We start from the raw sequence: 23425 nt of genomic DNA, 5'->3' as shown, positions 1-23425 counted from the left end.
CACGCCCCCCAGAGTGGATGACTTCTGCCAGGTTCAGTGTTAAAAGTAGAGCCAGCAGCGCACCAAGGCTCAAAACCATGCCATGGCTCTAGCTTGCTTTTTTGATTTTGGGGTTTTTTTTTTGGTTTTGGTTTTTTCAAACCTTAGCCAGTGCTGGAAGTCTTGCTTGTACATATGTTTTCGTAGCTTCAAGATGATTTTGCAAGATGCATTTTGCAGACAAAAATTTACAATGTAAATGCAGTTCACGTAAGTTTCTTTCTTAAATGGGATGCTCCAGTTTTGAAGAATGTGTATTTATGCCAGTAACAGCACTAAGACTTGCACACGGGTTTAAAATGGTTTTGATGGTCAACTAAAAGCAGAAACAGTTGCAAACAAGTGAAAAAGCCACACAAATGCATGCACAAAGAATTACATAGAACAGGCTTCATAATATATCTCTATTGTTAGGAAGCCAAATAAACACTGAACTAGAGAATTACTCTCTGTTAAGTTTCTCATCCATTTTATTCTTAAAAATCATTAAATACCCTGACAGACAGAATCCCTCTATTTCTCTGTGCTGTGCAATACCAACGGAGCAAAGAAAGAGCATGGCATAAGAGGCCGGGGATGAACAGCAGAACATGGCAGCTGAGGTACAGCCAGTGGTGCACAACTGTCAAGATTTGGGAAGGGAATGCCATATAAAAATAGGCAGGATAAAACTACATGCAAACTCCCTCTCCCTGGGTGAGAAGGGTTAGGGTGCTTATAGAAAGGGTATGCTTACAGTTGACAAGATTAAAAAAAATGCTAATATGAGTAGAACAAATAGCTGTTTCTACATTTAGATGGTGTAGATGGTTATGCTTACATTTAGATTGTTAGAGTGTAATGTGAAGTGACAGTGGGAGTGACGCTGGGAATATTCCCAGTGGGAACAGCTGGGAATATTCCTTCAGAGGCATTAGACAATTGTGGCTGTGACAGGCAAAAAGAGAGTTTTAATAGTTAATGACTGTTACAGACAGAAGAGTGTTATTTAATCCTCCACTTCGCTAGCCTGGATAAGGGCAGGGCTGCTCAGGTTTTTCAGAGCAATGCTACAGGGATGTCTCAGCGCAGGTGGTCTCATGACAAACCAGAAACAACTGGAGCCCCCTCTTACCCTTCTTCTTCCTGAGAGCTTAGCACTCGTCAGACTCCGTGCAGACACAGTGACAAAGAACCAAACCAGCAGAAAACTTCTTTGGGAAGAAGCACTGGTTATCTACAGCTGGCAGAGCAACGGAAGAAAGGATACAAGGACCAGTGGGACCACACTAGCAGCTGCTTGACACCGTATCGGCTTAATTACAACCTGAAGAACTGTCAGTACTGCTGACAGTTCTGGTTAATTACCTCTTTGTCTCACCATGCATCCTGCTCCCCAGATAGAGGAAAATCTGAGAGTTTCTGCTACCACCACACAGAAATTTATGGCCACTATACCTACTGAGAAAAACTGAAAAAAAATTCCTGAAATCCTAGAACAAGAAAGTAAAGAAATGCACCCTCTACATGGGCTGTTCTTCAACAACTGCAATGTTCTTCATCTACAGCAAGTTTCTGGCAGATACCCTTTGGAGGGAAGAGAAAGGGAAAAGGGAAGGACTTGATTGTTGATATTGACAACAGTGACTTACAGCTCTGTGCCTTCAATGCAGATACCTTTCCATCCTACACCACCTTAAAAAACTGAAAAAACCCAAACCCTAAAGACAACTCCCCCACCAGCCCAAATTCCCTGACAATTTAAATCTCTCCATACAAACTGATGTGAACTTGGGAAATTGGACCTACAACTTCAGTCCACACTTACTGAGTGGGGAGTTTGCCATAGTGGCACTGCATGCATATATATATGTATGGATGAAAGTATACACATTCATACACACACCAAACATTTTTTTTTATAAAAATATGCCATTTAAAAAGTATATCATGTCAACGTGCATAAAGTAATGTTTATGTGCAGATATAAACGTAAAGCACAGAAATGTATTTTTTGTAAAAATATGTAATATGAAAATTGTGTGCAATAGATCAGAGTTTCAGATATACATAGATATGAAGTTACAAGATGAGTGAGTCAGAATAAAAATTCTCAAGGACACCAGAGGGTTCTCTCTGGATGAAAACTACAACCCAAAGAATAGAGGGGAAACACAGTGACTACACTTTCTACTAGTGTCACCATACTTCGGACTACAAATGCACTAAGGCAGCAGGGAGGCCAGCTGTGAGTCAGTGCGGCCACGGCCCGGGAGTGGGTGCAAGCGAGCTGGGAGCAGCCATGTGGGGCCTCTGTTCAGCTCTCGGCCTTCAGGCACGGTGGCCCGTGCCTGTGCTGGGGAAGGCACCATCACCCTTCCCCTGCAGAGACACGAGGGCTGTTGCTCCCCAACACCCTTGCACAGAGAGCTGATGTCCAAAGACCTCTGCTGCAGGAATAGCTAGATGACATGCAGAAATGAAAAGTTTTAAAGGCTCTTTGCTTCCACTCCAGCCTGCTCCAAGGCAACAGAGAAACTAATATTTTAAGAAACTTGTTTCTCAGGAATAAATGTTTATAATGAAGCTAATCTGAAGGCCCTGCTGTTCCCAAAGAAATGCAAAGAACTCCCAAAGAGCAAGTTCTCTTAATCTTGAGTCACGAGGTTAATCTTCATCTTTTTCCTCTGGCATAAAAATGGGGCACACAAAAAATATCTCGTATAATTTATTAATGTTATGCATAAAGTGTCTCGAAACAAGATATTGGCATTAAAAAAAATGTATCACTGAATCAGGCTCAAAAGAGCTAGAGCACAAACACCTGGCGTACCTCATAAAAATAAAGATTTATTACAAAACAAAGAGTCAGGCAAAGAAACTTGGGAATTGTATACAGCATCTGAAGACAAACATGACCTCTGAAATTTTGAGTTAAAAAAGTGGAGGCTAGGATGGCTACATTATGTAGAAATTGTTGGCTGACCTCTGTTCAAGAAAGCATTGCATTTTGTCTCTGGAGCAGATCCTTCTAAAGGAGTGAAAAAAAATTAAATTACTCCTGCTGGTGTCAGTGGAATTAGGATCAAGCCCTCCACATAAAAGGCACAGCAAGCAATCCTTCCCACATTACTCCTTTAGTTATTTCCAGTGAGATAAAGGTAAGTCAGCCTACATGCATGTAGGTGTGAGGAAAATGGAGACACAGACTGAAAATTCAATACATGTACATAGTGATTATGCAACAGACTACTAAAAGTATGGGGCTAGGGGTTGGATTTGATTTTTAAATAGATGGTCCTATCTAGAACATCTCCACTCAGCCAATCTACATTGTTACTTATGACAAATACTTGTTACCCAGAAGTACCCTATATGAAGTCACTGGGCCCCTATGTTCAAAGACTACTCACTACACAGCCCTTTACACTCCAGACAATCCCACTTTCTTGGGACTGCTCTAAAAACCACAGAATGAACCCCCAGGAAAACATGACTGAATATATTGTCTATCTTATATGCAAGTACATATGCATAAGCTGAAGGACAAAAATAATAAAATGTTTCACTACATGAAACGGACATGCAAATCCAGAAGTTAGTCACGTCACTTAAGCATCACTCAAAAGTATTCAAATACAATTATTGCATTCTTCCCTAACACAGAGCAGAACAAACAATTAAGTGCTGAAAATTGCAGCTCCAGTTTCCAGAGACTTTTCGTTGTTTAAAAAAAAACAAACCACTTTTGAAGGGAACAATTGCATAAGAGTACACAGAAATATTGAACACGGACTAACAGCCATCCTCATCTTTCACCTCTGTCCTCACAGATTTCATAAAAATACTCACAAATTAAAAGAACGGTGTCTGGGGCTTCTAAAGCCCCATTTTAAGATAGCACAAAACTGAATTTGACAACAGGCATCTCATTTTCAGCAAAACTCAATATTCATGCTACTGAGCTCCTGAAAGTGTAATTGCTGTTTTTAGAGCCTGGACAGAAAGTGAAGTTTTAATTTAATATTAAAACATACTTGCATTTTAAACCCTCAAGTGAGCATTTAAATAAAGGTTACAGAATTAAAAACAGTCTGTATTTTTTTTCAAGCCAAGATTATTTTTTTATTCCTATGAAAACCAGTATGCATATTTTCCAAAGACGATTCACAAGAATACATATGATCCTGAGAAAGGACCTCATCAAGATGTCATCATTTGTGAAAAAATCTAAATTGTATGACTACAGTCACAATGACCTGGCATACCTCATTCCACACTGTCAGCATGCATGTGGTAAAGAAAAAAATAAATCATCTCAAAATGCATTTCCTATTGATATTGATCATAGAACTGCCTAGGTTGGAAGGGACCTTTCAGATCATCTAGTCCAACCTAACAACTAACCAACAACATCACTAAACCATATCTCTAAGCACTATGTCTACCCATCTTTTAAGTACCTCCAGGGATGGTGACTCAACCACTTCCCTGGGCCGCCTGTTCCAATGCTTAATAACCGTTTCAGTTCCGAACATCCAGTCTAAACCTCCCCTGGCACAACTAGAGGCTATTTCTTCTTGTCTTATCACCCATCACCTGGGAGAAGAGACCAAGCCCCACCTCGCTACAAACTCCTTTCAGGTAGTTGTTGAGAGCGATAAGGTCTCCCCTCAGCCTCCTTTTCTCCAGGCTAAACAACCCCAGCTCCCTCACCTGCTCCTCATAAGACTTGTTCTCCAGACCCCTCACCAGCTTTGTTGCCCTTCTCTGGGCACACTCCAGCACCTCAATGTCTTTTTTGTGGTGAGGGCTCCAAAAGTGGACACCGTATTCGAGGTGGGACCTCACCAGTGCCACAGGGGGACGATCACTTCCCTAGTCCTGCTCACCACACTGTTCCTGATACAGGCCAAGATGCTGTTGGTCTTCTCAGCCACCTGGGCACGCTGCTGGGTCATATCCAGCCGGCAGTTGACCAATACCCCCAGGTCCTTTTCCACTGGGCAGCTTTCCAGCCACTCTTCCCCAAGCCTGTAGCGCTGCATGGGGTTGTTGTGACCCAAGTTCAGGACCCAGCACTTGGCCTTGTTGAACCTCATACCATCAATCCAGCCTGTCCAGATCCCTCTGTAGAGCTTTCCTACCCTCAATCAGATCAACACTCCCACCCAACTTGGTGTCATCTGCAAACTTACTGAGGGTGGACTCGATCCCCTCGTGCGAAGGGGGGGACTGATATTTTTAAAACAGTGTTTTAAAACCTTTCTTTGTGTTTGCAATTTTTACTACTCTTAACGAAAGGCTATTCTCATTGCTTGATATGTATATATAGGTGTATATAATATTACCATTTGAACGTCAGGATTTTTTAACCTATACGTGCTCATTTAAGGAAGACTATAAATTATTATATGCTTACATTGAGAAAAAAACCACACCCTCATGGAATAAGATACTATTGAAATGTACTTTGTGTTAATAACTGCTGACAAGCAGTTAGTTCAACAGAAATTTGCACTCTATCAAAATGGTTAACACAGAAGTATTTTTAAAAAAGCTTTCACAAGAATTATCCAAAATGTTTAGGATACAATAACAGTATCATACCTTTTTGTTATGTATCAGTTTGGTTTGGTTTAAGTTTTTTAATTAATAGTCAGCAAGCGGAAAGGACTACTGTCTTTTCACTTGAGCGGTATAGTTTTCATTGATATAGTAATGAGGAACATTATCTGCTAAAGAAAGTGCTGTTATCAAAAGCTGTCACCACATTGCAACAAGAATTGGTTAAACCTTGGTAGCTGAAGTGTGCAGTTTTTACACTAGTCAAGAACTTCAAAACTTTTAGAAGAAAATATGTATAGTGTCAGTATTACAAGGTAATTTAAATGTAGAAGGTTATTCTAAGATTGTTGTTGACATTTTCTTCCATAAAAATTGATTTTAAATGTGGTTATATTTAAAAACTGATGTAGAATATACACACCATTTTATCCACATGCTAAATGGAAAACAAAATGCTTTAGAATCCAGATCTGTCATTTGAACTCAATTTGTATTTATATAGCAAACAACAACACTTGTAGTCTATCTTTCAGCAGTACCTCAGTATTAGCAAAAGCACTGCAAACCAGACTATTACTATCCTGCAGGTACCATCAAATGCACCAAGCAAAATGTCAAAGGAAGGAGATCAAAAAAAAGTGCAGGGCACTTCTCCTCCCTCTAGTTCCACTCATGCCTAAAGAAGCTAGGCTACTCGAAAGAATATTAAGCCTGACAATTCTGGCAAGACTCTTTTCCTCTCATACTTTTACTTTCCCTGCGCTTTTTCCCTGACTGTCACCTAATAAAAAGGCTGAATTACACTTTCCCCTCGGTACAGCTGCGCTTCCACTGTGTAATGAAAAGGTCAACGTTGCGCAACCGAGCACACCACGAAGGCGGTGAAGGACTCGGTTTACCCGCCCACCGCTCCGGTGCGGGGGGTTGCCGATACATGAGCCTTCCCTTAGAACAAGGCCGGAGCCAACTCTCCTTCTTCGGCAGCCGGCGGGGCCGCAGGCGGAGCAGCAACGGCCCCCGCCGGGCCGCTTCCCGGCCGCCGCTTGCTCGCAGGGAGCTGAGGGACCACCCTCCCCAGGGGAGCCGGCTGGCCGCCTTTCTCACACCGCCTCCCAGGTCCCAGAGAGCAGCAGCGGCGGCTCCTCCACTGCCGCCACCGATGCCGCCGCCGCCACTGCCACCAGCACCCGCCCCTCGCACCGGAGCCGCGGCGGGTGGCCGGGGCGCAGGGCGAGGCGGCCACGGAGGGCGGACGGAGCGCCGCCAGCGGGGCAGTCGCCTGAGGGAAGGCCAGGGCGGCCGTTGCGGGTGGTGACTGCCGGCGGCCGTTGCTCGCCGGAGCGCGAGCCCCCCGTCCCCTCCCGCCACCGCGCGCACGCAGATACCTTCCTACTGGGCATCGCCCCCTGACAAGGCAGCCACGTCTCCTGTCACGTGCCAGGGGAGCCCAGAGAGGGGGGAGGCGGAGCAAAAGGGAACCCCCGGCCCGCTTGGCGCGCGGGCAGACGGAACAGGCCCCGCCCCGCCCCGCCCCGGCGGCCACGCCCCCCCGCGCCGTGCGCTCCCGCTTTTGGCGCCGCCAGAGCCGCGGCTCCTGATTGGGCGGGAGACGTCGCGGGGGAGGCAGAGGGTCCTCGGGAGGCGGTGTGCGCATGCGCTCGGCGGGCCGCGGGGGTAATGGTGCGGGGTCGCTGGTGTTCGGAGGGTTATGGCTGCCGCTGCTCCGTCCTCTCGCCTTTCTGTGTCGCTGCCGCGGTGCGGGTCAGTCGCTCTCCTTCCTTCCTCCCTCCCTACGGGGTTCTGAGGCCGAGAGAAGCCGCACCCCCGCCGCAGAGCCGGGCGGCCCCTCCTCACAGCGCGGCGGTTGTCAAGGAGGCGTTAACGGCCGCCGCGCGGCCCCACTGGAGAGGCCCCGGTGGCGGGGGCTCGGCGGGGTGGCGGGGCAGGCAGCAGCAGCCGACGGGGTTTCCTGAGGGCCGGCATCGCCTCCCTCCAGGGTGGGCGGGTTTGGGCCGCGGCCCCTTCCCCCGCCGAGCTGGGGGTGCTGGGAACCGGGAGTGCTGCAGCTGGGTCCTCGCTGCCCTTGCCCTGGCACTGCCTGAGGTGGCGGCCCCGATTCCTCAGGTGGAGAGATCTGTGCGAAGGGTATTTGTTGTGGAAGGAGAAGTTCTCCGGCCTGTGTTTGTCTTCCACGTCCTTCATGATACCCAAGTGCATGTAGAAGTAAATCTCAAAAGAATGGCACTGTTTAACACCACACGGAAATAAACAAAGCAGTGGGACCTGAACACTGTCTAGCTGTCTAAGCAAGTGATGCCTAAAGACAAGGCAGGACACTTCATGAAAAATATGTTTGCTGTTAATCCATCAATTTAAGATTTTTAACTTCCGAAGCAATGAATAAGCTGATAAATTTACAGGCAAAAAGGGTACAAGGCAGCAGTGTGCCCTTGTAGACAAGAAAGCAAATGGTACCTTGGGTCTCAAAGGTCTGGGGTGCATTAAAAAGAGCGTGGCCAGCAGGTCAAGGGAGGTCATCCTCTCCTACTCTGCCCTGGTGAGGCCGCATCTGGAGTACTGTGTCCAGTTCTGGGCTCCCTGGTTCAAGAAGGACAGGGAACTGCTGGAGAGGGTATAGCAAAGGGCTACAAAGATGATCAAGGGACTGGAGCACCTCTGTTATGAAGAAAGGCTGAAAGACCTGTGTCTGCTTAGCCTGGAGAAGACTGAGAGGAGATCTCATCAATGCTTACAAATACCTAAAGGGTGGGTGTGAAGAGGATGGGGCCAGGCTCTTCTCAGTGGTGCCTGGTGACAGGACAAGCAGCAACGGGCACAAACTGGAACACAGGAAGTTCCACCTCAATATGAGGAAAAAATTCTTTACTTTGAGGGTGGCAGAGCACTGGAACACTGCACAGAGAGGTGGTGGAGTCTCCATCTCTGGAGGGATTCAAAATCCACCTGGTTCATTACTGTCCAGCCTGCTCTAGGTGAACCTGCTTTGGCAGGAGGGTTGGACTAGATGATCTCCAGAGGTCCCTTCCAACCCCTACCATTCTGTGATTCTGTAATGTTGGTGCCAAGGTGTAAGGATTTGAAATTGAAATGCTTTGAATGGACCGTCTCTTCCATAAAATGATAATTGCAACAAACTGAAGGAAAAAAAGGCTGATGGCCTTTGAAAATGTTTTTCTGATACAAGTGGGAACACAGGCAGAAATGGGACAGATAGGGTTTTTTTATTGCTTTTTTATATGCTCTTGAGAAGGTCACTTAGGTTGTCAGTGCTGCTGTTGAGCAGTTAAGAATAATAAACAATCTTTGTAAAATTAGATAGTTGTATCTCATAGCTTAATTAGAATTTGTAAAGCACTTACATTTTGATAGAAGGTACTGTATGACTGCATTTTTGTTATTAGACCCTAATTATGTATATCTATGTCTATAGTTTACAGTTTGTATTTTTTCCAAGGCACCCTGTGGCCAATACCCATCTCACATTCCCTTTATAAAACTGCCACTAATTAAAGTGGATTTTGCAAGGGGAGAAGAGCCAGAAACATCATCATCCAAACCCTATCCTGCCTTTGATTGTTATGTTCAAAACAGAGTTAAAAGCACCGTGTTCTCATCCTTCCAAAAATTTGCAGTATTTCTTCTGAAATTACCAGACTGACAAATGAATTCTATTATATATCATCAAAGTGGTTTTCTTTGAAATTTGAAGAAGTATGCTATTGCACTATGCAGTTAAATAGGCTATGTTAGAGCTAAACCGCAGAGAAATATGCGGACCACAGAAGTCTGGTCTGCTTAGTGAATCTGCATTGGGTTTCTTCTGTACATAAACTCCTTCCAAGGATTTCAAGGTGCTTGCGTCTGGGAGGAACTTCTATAGAATCCCAAGGAGGTGACCCAATCAATAGATTTCCGTTATTTGTTTTAATGTTCTTCACAAAGAAGTATTGGAATGACATGTAAATAGAGGAAATGGGTCAGAAAACAACCCTGTATATTAGGAATGAAAATAGAGCTGTGATTGTTTTTTAAAATAATATTTCTTCAGAGAAAGAATAATAGATGCCAAGCTTCTTCACAAAAGCTTGAGTTTCATAATACCAGTACCTTACTTTTCAAGTGTGTTAAAAATTCCTGTGCATTATACTTTTGGAAGTCATAATTAATGCAATTGGCTATATAATTTTTGAAGAGCTTTTTTTCATGTATATATGCAAGCATATCTGTGTTTTTGCGGGCTTAAATAATAGTTTGAGTCTGCTTTTTTATATGATGTACTGATGGTGCTCAATATCAAAGGTGCTGCTGCTCAGGGAACATTAAGCAATTTTATACTTTTTGTGTTTTTATTGCATGAAAATTCCATGAAAAATATAAAATTCCTGTTAACAATAAAGCTGAATTTCTTTAGTGAAGTCCAGAAAAGAGCATTTATTTGTCAGTCGATTGCATCAATGTTTCTGAATCCATGCGTAGAAAGAAATTCTCTCCCAAAGAAACAAAATGTATTTTATACAAATGAACAAAAAGATAAGGAGACTTAAATTACTGAAGTTTGGAGAACTTGTTTATATTGATTGAATGTGCCTGTCCTTCATTCTTACATAGGTTTATGGATTCATTTCCTCTTACGGAGCGTTAAGTTACGTCTCTAAAAGCTTTCCAGTGTATAAAGCCTGGTACGGACAATGTCAAATCCAAACGTAGAGAAAGGTTTTTTGGTTTGAGTCATTTCCTTAGTAAAGTTTTAAAAGTCACAAACATTCTGGCCACTTAACTGGGACAAGGTGGGTGAGGAAAAACTCATTATTTTAGAATCTGTTTTTCAGGGTCATCTGGATTTTTATAAATCTGTCAGGCAAGAAGTGATCCCAAGGCCTAAGCTAGATTGCAGGCAGATCCCCAGTCTAGATCCAAAATAACATTTTCTTCTGTAGATGGTGTTACAGTTTGAGGATTCCAGGCTTTCTCAGGTTTCCTAGGAAACAACAAGAAACACTTTCAGACTTTTTAATCCCAAAGCTGCAGTGTCAGTTCCGCTATAAATTAAACTGTACCATTTCACAGCACGATGCCTGGCTGTGCCGAGGCAAGCTGTAGACTTATGGAAAAAAAGAAAAAAATACCCTCAGGGGATGACAGATTTTAGTGAAGCAAATGCAGTCAGGCTCTTACATTCATGCAAATTAAAAATTCATAGCTGATCGTTTAAGAATCAAAAGCAAAAATAGGTTTTAAATGAATCAACATACCCAGGGAGCATCTTTTTACCAGCCCTTGCCCCCAGGCCATGAAGCAACAAGGGGCTCCAGCCTCAAGGGCTTCCCAGTTGCCCACCAGCACAGGGTGGCTGTACACTGGGCATCTCAGCGTCCCACCACCAAGCACGGCCCATGGCATCTTAAAATTGCTGGCTTTTTTATGTCTTCTCCTGCTATTTCTTTGTATTCTGCGCTATAAAAGGACTATGGGTACGTAACTTTCTGACAGATGGTAACATTTGGGAAGCATTTTGCCTACTTTTTATAAGATGTCTCTGTAGTTTAAAGAGATAAATGCAAATAAAATAAGATTTTCCAAGCTGGAACTGAACATCTGTCATCGAAGTACTCTGTTTTGGCTCTAACAGGTGAAAAAAAATAATGCAGGCACATATTCAGAGCTGCAAAAAAGTGGTACTTTTTAAACTTCAGTCATTAGACCAGTTTACTCCCACCAAAGTTCTTCCTCTTAGTTTAATTCAACAAGATTTTAAAATTACTGAGGTACTGACAAACAGCACTTTATAATTTTTAGTAACTTCAGAAACTGAATTTCCTCTTCTAGGTCCAGTATTAATACTACTTTAGCATAATTGGTTCTATCATGTCTATGGTGTACCCTTGTATTGCAGACTTTACAAAGACTGTTCTTGAAAAACCTTAAGCAATGACATACCCAAGGAAGAAGAATATGTTGAAAAGTGGATGGGGTCTGCTGTCTGTCTACAGTCAAGATGATCTTTTGAGTTTGAAAAGTTCACCTTAAGCACCACTTAAGCCCAACATACCTATACTGCTGAAGGAAAAAAGGCCGATTGGCATGGGTTTGTGTGCATCCACGCTGTTCAAGGCTAGCTGCTCCACAGCAGCCTGAAGAGAGCTGGCATAAGCCAAAGCGGAGCTGGGCAGAAGGAGCTGGGCAGAAGGTAAACCAAACTGAAACTGCAAATGGACGACTGGCTTTGGAACTGGTACAGCAATTTTTGAGGACAGATTTGATCATTTTCTTGCATTTGGTACCAATGCTAGGTTAAACAGCCATGACTTCTAAACCAGGTTAACAGACTGAGATAATTTTACAGAGTCTGTAACAAGTCGAGCTTCTAAACTGATTCTAGCCACCTTAGAAAAGCTTTCTTCTTTTGCAGCATAGACATCCTGAATATCGAGAGATTTGTGCTAGCCCGTGCAGTGATGGGGAGGGAAGCACTGCCTGAGTCCTACATGTTATATATTCCACGGAAATATAAGGTATCCCACACTGCTCCCTCTCTACCAGTTCCTCCCAGTACATTAGTCCCTTCTTCAGCTGCTTTGGCAGCTAATCATTTGGGGTTTGCTCTCTGCATGATTTCTCTCTGCTTTTTCTTATCTTCTTGAAGTAGGCAGGGATGTACTATTAGATGCCTTCTAGATAAAGACTATTGCATAGCAGGCAGCTTTAAGTTGGGGAATAAACAAGACACTGTCATAAATTATTAAAAGCTGAAGTTGCCGTATGAGGCAGTTTTCCCTATGCAAGAAACACCATAATTATTAATTTATTAATATAACTTGTAGCAGAGAGAGTGAAAACTGGAAGAAACTGGAAGAAAATTCATTCTAAGCCATCCTGAACCCTCATCTCTTTTCCTACCATTTTGATGGATGAAGAATATAACTTGTCTTGGTGATTGGTTTCTTTCCTTTCCTGTTTTTCTTTTTTCTTTTTTTTTAAAATACCATTCATATCTGTGGAACAGTTACTCTTTCCAACTTTTTCTTGCATGTACCAGTGGTACAATGTGTCCTCTCTTACAAAATAATAAATCACTGCTTTCCTCTCAGTGCTACACATAATTAATAATCAGCACTGAAGACCTGAGAATTCACCTATTGATTTCACTGGATTCAAATCCAGCCTTGATTTGTTTTCCCCAGAGCTGCAGAAATCCAGGTAATTTACTTAGTAAAGTCTGAACTGTCACAAATATCCCAGCCACAGTTGATAAAAAACTTAAGTTTTTTCTACAGTGAAAGTTAACTGTGCTGTGATTTGGGCTTTTGTCTTAATGTTCATCTCGTTCACACTCAAGGTCATGAAATGGAAGTTTGTTCAGGTTAAAATAGCCATGTACTGGTGCCAGTTAGAGCTCCTCTTTACTCAGGCTACAACTCGTACTCATTAATTTTCCAGAAAGGACACAAGGGAATGTGCTACAGCACTAAGGCTGCTTTCACTGCTCTTCCCACAGTCCTGCATGTAGGGGACACAGCTTGGATCGCAGCTCAAACAATTGGAAAAGAACCCTAAACCATGGGATAACCTCTAAACATATACACAGGTGTGCATGGAAACAGTGAGAACATCAGGTGTAGCAGTAAACCACGCGGCTGTGGGTTTTGCTCACACCTGGGCTTGGCTAACCTGCATGCTTGGTCTTAAGGGCCAACAATTTGTATGAATCGTGATGCCTAAATCAAGGACGTTTCTCAAATCAAAGCCTAGCACATGTCAGTATAATTTCCACAGTATTCTCAAATGTCGTGTTAGTTGTGTCATAGGTTGCTCAGTGGTGTTCCATATCCAGTCACGGGTCTGTTTTCCTCTCTTCAGTATAGCTTATCTAATGCTGCCTCCTTGGATGTGATCATTAGTAGACACAGAACTTGCTGAGGTACAAATTCATGAAATTACATTTTTACATATATGCAGTCTTTTACATTTTCTGTTTAGTGGAGTATTTATGACAGGGTTTTTTTAAAAAGAGTTTCATTTATCACTAAGACAGTTTTGAGAGACAAACAGGAAATAAAACTCATGTTCGGTCTGCTATATCCATATATCTTCTCCTTCTTCATAACAGCACATCTTTTAAAATACCTTTAGGGGCCTGCAAAGAGAAAAAATGCTTTGCGATCTTCTAGCTTTCAGAAAAGCAAGCATCTTTTCTACCACTGTCCATCACACTGCTAATACCTGTTCAGTCAAATTTCTGCTTTTGTATTTGAGGCTTATGAGTGTTGGAGTTAAGAATTGAAAGTAATAATTATAAAATGGCTTGGTCAGTTTTAGTAATGTACTTGCCTAAAAAAATTGTGCTGAGTACAGTAGTAGTTACGAGTCTTTTCTTAGTTACCCCTGTAGTTTAATTCAATAGCATAATACAACCTAAAAACACAATAGTAACAATGAGAGGTGAAGGGGATCCCAAATCAAAATCCAAGGTGTGAACACTAATTAAAATTAAGAGTTGGCTCCTGAAATATACGAGCTCCAAATACTTTAGCTTTCTTGACTGGAATCAATAACCTGAAGCCAAGAGCTGCAGTTCTAGATTGTTTTCAAGAGCAGAAATTCAGATGCTGCTGCTGGAAGCAGAATGTAGGTGTAAGCACATCTCAAGTGATTAATGTGTAATTAATAATAGAGAACAAGAACCACTGTATACAGTTTGCACTTAGTGATTTTAACTTGTATATCATTCCTATTAAACCTGCACATTTTGTAAAATAACACTGGCTCTTACAATGCATTAGGTGCCTGGAAGAGCTCATGGGGTGCGAGTAATGGATTTTAATTGATTTCCTTTCTGGATAGGTTCCATTTGGTGAACAAGATCTCAGACCCTGATGTGTATTCTAATTCTAAGTCTCCTTCTAATAGTGTACAGCAAAGGTAACACAAGGTGTCATGCCATATGCTTAAATGCACTTGCAGCTGAAATATTACTCTTGATGTATTCCAGTCTTTTGCCTACACCAGTGCCTCGTTTCCCTGGAAATCAGAAGGTGCAGAACATACTGCAGGCTGATGTGGTATGAAGGACTCTGGTGCAGGTGTTTTAATGAAGGGGCAAGAGGCAGATTATTGCTGGAAAGGAATGCCAATAGAATCTTTAATCCTCAGTGTCACCTGTTTCTAAAATGCGTTACTTAAATCACAGAATCATAGAATGGGTTGGGTTGGAAGGGACTTTCCAGATCATCTCGTTCCAACCCCCCTGCCATGGGCAGGGACACCTCCCACTAGACCAGGCTGCTCAAAGCCCCATCCAGCCTGGCCTTGAACACTTCCAGGGATGGGGCATCCACAGCTTCCCTGGGCAACCTGTTCCAGTGCCTCACCACCCTCATAGTAAAGAATTTCTTCCTAATACCTAATCTAAATCTACCCTTTTTCAGTTTGAAACTGTTACCCTTTGTCCTATCATTACACTCCCTGACAAGGAGTCCCTCCCCATCTTTCCTGTAGGCCCCCTTTAGGTACTGGAAGGCTGCTCTAAGGTCTCCCTGGAGCCTTCTCTTCTCCAGGCTGAACAACCCCAACTGTCTCAGCCTGTTTTCATAGGAGAGGTGCTTCAGTCATCTTCGTGGCCCTCCTCTGGACCCACTCCAATAGGTCCATGTCTTTCGTGTGCTGAGGGCTCCAGAGCTGGACACAGTACTCCAGGTGGGGTCCCACCAGAGCAGAGTAGAGGGGCAGAATCACATCCCTTGACCTGCTGGCCATGCTTCTTTTGATGCAGCCCAGGATGCAGTTGGCTTTCTGGGCCGTGAGCACACATTGCTGGCTCCTGTTGAGCTTCTCATCATAACACTGTTTTGTATACTGTCTTCACAGGCACATCTTATGAGGCAACCTTATGAGGAACGACTGAGGGAGCTGGGGTTGTTTAGCCTGGAGAAGAGGAGGCTGAGGGGAGACCTTATCACCCTCTACAACTACCTGAAAGGAGGTTGTAGAGAGATGGGGGCTGACCTCTTCTCCCTGGTGACAAGTGATAGGACGAGGGGAAACGGGTTCAAGTTACGTCAGGGGAGGTTTAGATTAGATATTAGGAGACGTTTTTTCACTGAAAGGGTTATTAAACATTGGAATAGGCTGCCCAGGGAGGTGGTGGATTCACCATCCCTGGAGGTATTTAAAAAAAGGGTAGATGGGGCACTTAGGGACATGGTTTAGAAGTGGCTCTTGTCAGGGTAGGTTAAAGGTTGGACTCGATGATCTTAAAGGTCCCTTCCAACCTCAACAATTCTATGATTCTATGATCTTCACACATGCTATAAACACGGCATCTTTAATACAACTTTAACCACAAAAAAAGTTCCGGGGCCCGATACTGCAACGTTAATTGGATTACGGCTTGCTGTGACCACGGGAGGCTGCTGCAGACCATCCCCAGCACCGAGCGCCGTGAGGGAATCAAAGGTTTATAGAAGATGCTGACGGCAGGCTGCCGCCGAGCCCGCACGAACCTGCCGGCGCCGCGGGGAAACGCCTGGTCCCACGGCCGTGGACGCCCGGGAGAGGCCACCGCCACCGCGGCCCCACGGAGCCCCGCCGCTGCCCGGCCGCGGGGGCCGGCCCATCCCGCGGGGCGCGGCCGGGGAGCCGCCTCCCGCCCGCCCTCTCTCCCTCATCCCCTCCCGCCCTCTCTCCCTCATTCCCTCCCCTCCGCCCCTCCCGGCGCGCCGCGGAGCACGGCGGGGCGATGTGGCGGTGGCGGTATGTCAGCGATCGGCAGCTGGAGGGATTCCGCCGGTACAAGGTAGGGGCCAGACCCCGGGGGTTTGGGGGGCTGCGGCCGGTCCGCCGGGTTTCGGCGTGTCCGGGCTCCAGAGGGCTCCGGGCTTGCGGGGAACCGTTTGCTCCGCTCCGCGGAGCGCCCAGCCCGGCTCTGCCGTCCCTCCGCCACCGGAGGGGCTGCCGGGCTCCTACCTGTGCCCGCAGGGTGCTCGGGACCTGGCCGGGGTCTCCCTCACACCAAGCGAGTATGGGGGTGGGAGCCGTGTGTTTACCAAGCGGCAGGTCGCGGTGGAAACAAAGTTAGCTGGGTTTTAGGTGAGTAGCAACATCTTGAAAAGCCTTGCACCTTTTAAAGAGGCATGGGTTAGGAGTAATTCAGTGTTTCGGTAAGAAAGTGTGCGTTGGTGGTGCTTGTCTGGCTCTACGCAAGTTCTTTGTACGCAGGAATGCTTTGGCTTTGAGAAATAAAAAAGAAAGCCAGGACAAAAAAAAAGAAAAAGCTTACTTTAAGTAATTCGAATGAAACCTCATGTTTGCAAATAACAGGCCTGCAGAATTCAAGTGAATGGGTGGATCATTAGATATTTTGATTTACCAACGTTATGGTGCAGACTTATGAGGTTCCTGGGTTTTGTTCCCAGGTGCAGGTGGGTTGCAGGGGGTTATCCAGATTTGCTGTGGTTGGGGTGCAGGTGTCCGAGGTGGGCCGTACCACCCTGTTCACGCATCCTCACCCAGCTCCCTGTTAAAAGCATGGGGGTCACACTAGCTTCCAACAGCACAACCCCCAACCTTTTATTTTATGTTCAGTTTCCCAAAGCAGCCCCATCCCCGTGCTCCCCATGCTTCTTGCCTTCACCACACACCCTCCCAGCCTGGCCTCCAACCAGGGCATTCGGCTTCTCCCGGCTCCGACCAAATCTCCCTTCCCTGGGCCAGCCGTTTTCTGCCTGTGCACTGCAGGGTGAGTGATGGTGGAGTAACTGTGGTCTCAAGAGCCGTCTCCAGGTCATTTACCAGGAACTTGTTATGCACAGCAGCTTGTTAAAATGTACCAACCTGTTTTGTGTGTCTCTGGTGTGAGTGGGATAAAACATGCTGCAAGCTGCGTCTGGCCACTGGGCGTAAGTTGCGCAGGCCTGTGCTTGAACAGGGGAGTCGCAGTGTTGACTGAGATCACTAGAGGAAAAAAAAAGCTATTTTTAGCATAAGCAGACATTATTATTATTTAACTTTCCTAAAATATTCGAGTTTGTAGTACAAGTACAAGGAACATTTGTAATACATTCTTCCTTATCACTTGAATGAAAATAGCAGCAAACAAATGCATATGGGGAAGAACCAAAACAAGATTTTTTTTTTAAAACTTGTAAGCATTGTGTACTACTTATGAGTTACAGGGCAAATGATTACCAAAAGATAGAATCACATATGAAAACATTTCAGTTGAGTATATTGAAATTACTTTGGTTTCTTGGGAGCATTGCAAAGGCCAGAAAGTATGTTAGGTAGTTTTCTTAACTGCAGGAATTAGCCAAGACACTTGACAAGTATGTGTTCAACTATGTTCTGGAAAACTATGGTAAGTACAGGTTTTAGAAAGCTGAAATCAAATAGTCAGTTCTCTGTTACCCAAGGTGACTCGGGCCTGGGGCATTCTGGAAATAAATAAATGAATCCAAATGACACAGGTTTCACCCTGGGAAATCCAGCTGCGTGAGGTCAGTGCTGCCAAGCTGGTGGGGTATCTGCACCGTCTGCCTGGTGCTCCAGGTTGCAGGAAGACAAGGCAGGTGAAAGTAGCTCTGCCCATTCCCAAAGCACTGCTCACAAGGGTTAAAATCCTCCAAAAATGCAAAAGAAGTGCAGGAAGGAGAGGCAAGGAGACACTAATCACTGCCACCATCTCCTCCCCGCCTCCTCATCTCACCCTCCCATGCTCAGGGCTGCTACCACCACAGCTTCTCACCACCTGCAAAACTTGAGACATGTTCTTCAACCTCTTATTGCCCTCCGGCTGCCATCTCCTCCGTTCTCCCCTTCAGCCTTGGGCATTACCTCATCCTGCTCCTCCAGCTTCCCAGCCCTGCTGAGGTGATTGCTGCCGCCTTTGCTGCCGAGTCAACAGGACTGGCACTAAACTCAGATTACTGTGCCCAGGAGACACAGGTTACCTCTTTCTACAACCACTTGGACATCTCTGTAGCATGTTCCCTGGTGGACCCATCTCTAGAGTGCAGTGGAGGGATGCGCAGGTTGGCCCTGTGAAAAGCTGGATAATCTCTGGAAGGATTTATTAGCACATGTTCAATATTTGGCTAAAACAATTAATTGCTTCCAGAGCTAAAGTGTATGTAGGAAATGAGGTAGGGGCAGGCATCCATCTCTGAGTTGTGCACCACATTGCAGCATTGTATCTGCACTAGTATCACTAGCTCAATGTGCTCCACACTTTGCACAATTTATCTGCAGATAACTGGGAGCTGATTGTAACGCAGCTTAAAAGAATAATTTGTGTAATCATAAGGTCAGTTTTTGCCTGAAAAAAAAATACTGCTCAGTTTTCAAAATTTTCACACAGCTGAACTCATTTCTCTGCCATGAATGCCGCAATTGTATGTCTTGGGCACTGTCTGTCTCCTGTTCGCAGTTGGAGGAGGGCCTTGGCAACAAAACCAGTGCAGTTCTGTGCAAAGGGAATGGCAGACCTAATGAATGCAAAGACTTCTGCACCCTTTAGTGTCATCAGGTGTATGTATATTTTGCTTTTGAAGCGAGTTTCTCCCAGTTACCAAGCTTTGGTTTATAACACAGAGTGACCCCAGAGCACACAAAATGCATTCCCTTTGTATGAACCCAAACCAGGTGTGCTAGGAATGCACAAGTACCCCCAGTACATTCAGTCTGTAGTATCATGCTGGAACCAGTTGAGCGTAAAACTGCCTGAAACCCTTGTAGCGTGGACATTGGATCCTTAGGGCTAGCTATTTCACTTTACAAATCTGTTCCTGTTCGTTCTGAGTGTTAACGGAGATTCAGAGACTCAGTTTTCCTTTTTCCGCTCAAAAGCGCACCAACAACAGGTGGGGATGTGTTGATGAGACAGTTCAGATGGAATCCTGGGTGTTGCTGCTGTGATAATTCTGCCATCTTCTCGCCTGTGGGGCAGGTGGGCAGGTTCTGGTTTCAGGAGAGTTGCATGCTCAGGTGATTTGCTGCATCTGTAGAGCAGCTGATACTTGGATTTTGTGCTGTTCCCTAGGATCTGGAGTGACACAGCCAAAATGCTACAACCAACTGCAGTTTTAGGGCTCGGGTCATGTCATTCCTACTTTTATGTTTCTGTTATCAGCACTTTGCAGTTCTAGAGGAGTGCCCATGGAATTTCACAGCTTCCTTCTTTCCACCTCTTCAGGTTTCTGTTGGAAACAAGTAGCTCAGGGACAGTCAGGTGATGAGTACAAATAAAAGCAGAATGTGGTTCTTTATTTTTATCCTCCTCTTCTCAACAGAATGATGAGCTCTTGTTGCCATTGCCTCTTCTCATCACTCTGATCTTAGGATTTCCCTTGCAAATCTGCATTGAATCAGCTTTTCTACAGCACCTATGCACGGAGGTTTTCCAAGCCAGAAAACTTGGATGCCTTGTCCTCTTTCAGAATAAAACAGATCTAAGGAAAAGCTATAGAGGCTTGACTCAAAGAATAGGCCTGGGAAAATATGATTTGAAAAATCAGAGATGACATTAAAAACAAAGGTCTAAGATTCCACATTTTCATCTTGGTATGTCCACGCTATTTCTGTCCTCTAAGCCAATTTTTAGAGGGTAACTCCCTGTGCAGAGAAGGGGGAGGGCAGTGATGAGGTATACGTGGTTTCATTTGAGTAAGACTTCTGATATTGTCCCACATTCTCATAAGTAAAGTAGGGAGAGGTAAGTAAGAATAAATCAGTGTAAAATGGAAGCACATTACTCTAAAGAGTAATTTTAAGTTCTCGGTCAAAGTAGGAGGTTCTATCAAATGGGATCCTACCTACAGAGCTGTCTCTGTCTCGGCTCTATTGCTGTTCAATACTTTCATTAATTAACAGAAGGGAGACTACACTCTTGTAAAATTTTCATGCGATACTAAAACACTGAAGAATAGATTTATGATTTAAAATGTTCTTGAAAAAGGGATATAATGGCCAGAAATCAATATGAAGAAATTTGGTAAACAAGCTACAATGCTTAAGGGAAAGAAAATCAACATTTAGAACACAAAATAAGAGACAACAGGCTGCAAAAAAGATACCTGGGGATCAGAGTGTCAGCAGCATTGTGGCTGTTATAATAAAGAGAAAAAAAGCTATTAAGAGTGAAGAGTCATAGATATGTCAAAGGGTTACATATACTGCTGTAGCTGATGTACTTATCGGGCATCAGCTGGAATAACGTGTCCTGCTTTCTTTGGCATACAGTTTACAATCCACAGAATGGCATTAGGAATATTAAGTGACTTACAAAAGATGAGAAACAGTCTGAGTACTGTGGGAATAAGAGCCTAACAGCCAGTTATTCTTCAAGCATGCCCTATTAAAGAAAGACAATACGTAAGTTTTGGCTGCGCAAAGAGGAATTGAAGGCAGATGCTGTGTCAGTCTTGTGTTGATAAGGGTATTTAAGTGCCAGAACAGGTACTAAGGGGGATTGTGCAATCGTTTTATCAGTCTTAAGAAATGGTTCGATTTTTCTGAGGGACGATCTACAGTCTAGTACTGAGTGTTAATAAGCAGGTGCTCATACCTTTTTTAGCAAAGTTTTGGATAATGTGTTCTATTTTAACCTGCTGACATGGTCATTTATCGCAAGCAATTACCTCATGGTAACTTGATCTGCTTCCTGAATGTCTACTAAACGTGACCCTGCATTAGGTGAACGCGCTGGACTAGAAGACCTCTCAAGTTACATCCCAGCCCTCATTTTGGTAGGTTCGAGAAACAAGATCAGACTTATGATGATCACGTTGCAAGGCTGGATTTTTTCTCTCATACTGACTTATACCAAAAGAGCAAAGCGTGTTGAATATGATCTAGCGAATTACTTTCTGGAAGTTCAGAATCGGTACAGATACAAGACTGGATTTCGGTTAAGTCTTTAGGCATTTCTAAGGCTACCTGTGTAACTGTGAGACTTAGAAACGCAATGGGTTCTGCTCACATTATTGACCAGTTTTGCTTTCAACTCCAGTAGCACAAGGATTTTCATGATTTTGAAAATTTAGGACATGAGACTTTCATTTGCATATTTTTCTGGAACTTTTTAGGAGACAGTTAATACTGTTCATGATTGCATGTGGACAATTTTATATGTGTTGAGTACATACATTACATGTTTATTAGATAGTGTTTTTGCAGATGGTATTTTAAGGGGTTTTTTTCCTAATTTTTATCACCAGTTTTATCTGCTGTAGTTAGTTTTTTTACAACCACCTCAGTTTAATAAAGCCCTCGAATATCTGAGGCAGTGAAGACTAACATTTTCTACCTTTCATAAAACCAGTCAATCAACAGCCCACTCTTCTACAAATAAAACCTTGCGGTCTTCTTCATATTACTTTGATGGATCGGAAGACTGGGGTTGTAATTAAAAGTTGTTGAATAATATGTGAAATAAAACAAATCACTCATTACCCCTACATTTTCTGTTACTGTATTCATGTGCGGAAGAGTTGTGGGCCAACTGAATTACACAATTCTGAAAGACTGTCTTCATGTGCACACCATTTCTTATTCCTCATCCTGTTGTAATGGTAGCTGACATAATGTAGGATTTCAAGAGCTCTGTAGGCATTACTTTCCTTCCACATATCATATGCTAATGCTAATGAGCCAACAACATAGTGAAATCACATCACAGAGATGTTGCATTTGATATTACTTGCTGCAGGACTTTTTTCCCAATGATGGTGTAATTGTACATGGTTTTGAGTGACACATTATACCCATGAATTTAAAAAGGTTCATTAGATCACTTTTGGGACAAATACACTGCATATAAAGAGTTGTATGCCTTGTTGAGTCTCATAAAAGTGCAAACACCAACTACATAATTTCATTTTATTGCTTTATCAAGAGATGTTACTGTTCTGAAATTCTGTTGGATTTTTATGTATAGGATATGCATATATACACATTTATGTATTCATATGTATTTATTTTTGTTTATTCATCTGTGTTTTAATAGAAGGCTAATTGCAAAGATGTAGCTGTGATTTGGATATGGCTTATTTGTTATAAATCTAGGGGAACCATTCTTATAAGCATTGTTTTGTAGAGGGAGGAACTGGGTTTTTGCATCTTTCTGTGAAATATCTCCTCTCTTGTGTATCAGGATACTAGATAACACAAGTGTTTAGTGTATGTGGTACAGAAGCCCTGTTTAGCATCCCTCATAAAAACTGCAATCCACTTTTAATCTGTCTGCCTATTTGGGCCTAGAGCAGTTTCTTTGGGTTCCCCAGAGATTTAGGTACAGACAGCTTCAGCTGCGTGGGAATCCAGTCTACTGTTTGATCTTTAAAGGGCTGCTGGCACCTCCGAAAACACACATGTTCGTACATGCACACAAATAAATGTAGCACAGAATCCTGCTGTCGTTTCCTTTACCAACTGTATAAGACCAGTCTACACAAAAAAAATACACAGAAATCAACTTCCTCGCCATGTCAGAGCTTCTTTGAATAGGGATGGTCAAGGATCTTTTTGTGCAGTTCCTTGAGAGTCTGCAATTTTTGGTTTTTAGCAGGATTTTTACTTTTGACAGTCTGGGCCAGCCTCTGCCTTTGCCCCTTTACGGCAACAAATGTGCATCTGCCTTCTGTTGTCCCTTTCTCAATATTTTGTTCTACCTCTGTGTTCTTTTCCATCATTTTGGCTTTGTTGTTAAGTGTTTGAAAGTGTCCCACTAAACAAAGCCTTTGCCTGAAGACAAATTAAGCAGCATACTTAATATAACTACTGTCGATTGAAAAATGGTTGCTGACTTCCAATGTTATCCCCTCTTCAC

General features: G+C 43.7%; 2 protein-coding genes across 3 annotated transcripts in view; one reads left to right on the top strand and one right to left on the bottom strand.

Annotated features, from left to right (window-relative positions):
• SPIDR (scaffold protein involved in DNA repair) overlaps nt 1-7099 on the bottom strand; it is a 205212-nt gene extending 198113 nt beyond the window's left edge. Inside the window, exon 1 of the mRNA XM_074576988.1 lies at nt 6972-7099. Coding sequence (XP_074433089.1) covers nt 6972-6986 — 15 coding nt within the window. The 5' untranslated portion in view covers nt 6987-7099. The remainder of the gene's footprint in view (nt 1-6971) is intronic.
• An 8789-nt stretch (nt 7100-15888) lies between these two features.
• LOC141739526 (ethanolaminephosphotransferase 1-like) overlaps nt 15889-23425 on the top strand; it is a 59445-nt gene continuing 51908 nt past the window's right edge. The window contains exon 1 of one of the 2 annotated variants that reach the window (XM_074576983.1): nt 15889-16399. In XM_074576983.1, coding sequence (XP_074433084.1) covers nt 16343-16399 — 57 coding nt within the window. In that variant the 5' untranslated portion in view covers nt 15889-16342. The remainder of the gene's footprint in view (nt 16400-23425) is intronic. The other variant, XM_074576984.1, reaches the window with a different exon arrangement.

This window comes from Larus michahellis, chromosome 2, assembly GCF_964199755.1.
Source record: "Larus michahellis chromosome 2, bLarMic1.1, whole genome shotgun sequence".
NCBI classification, from domain to species: Eukaryota; Metazoa; Chordata; class Aves; order Charadriiformes; family Laridae; genus Larus; species Larus michahellis.
This window is presented reverse-complemented; position numbering and strand designations above follow the sequence as displayed.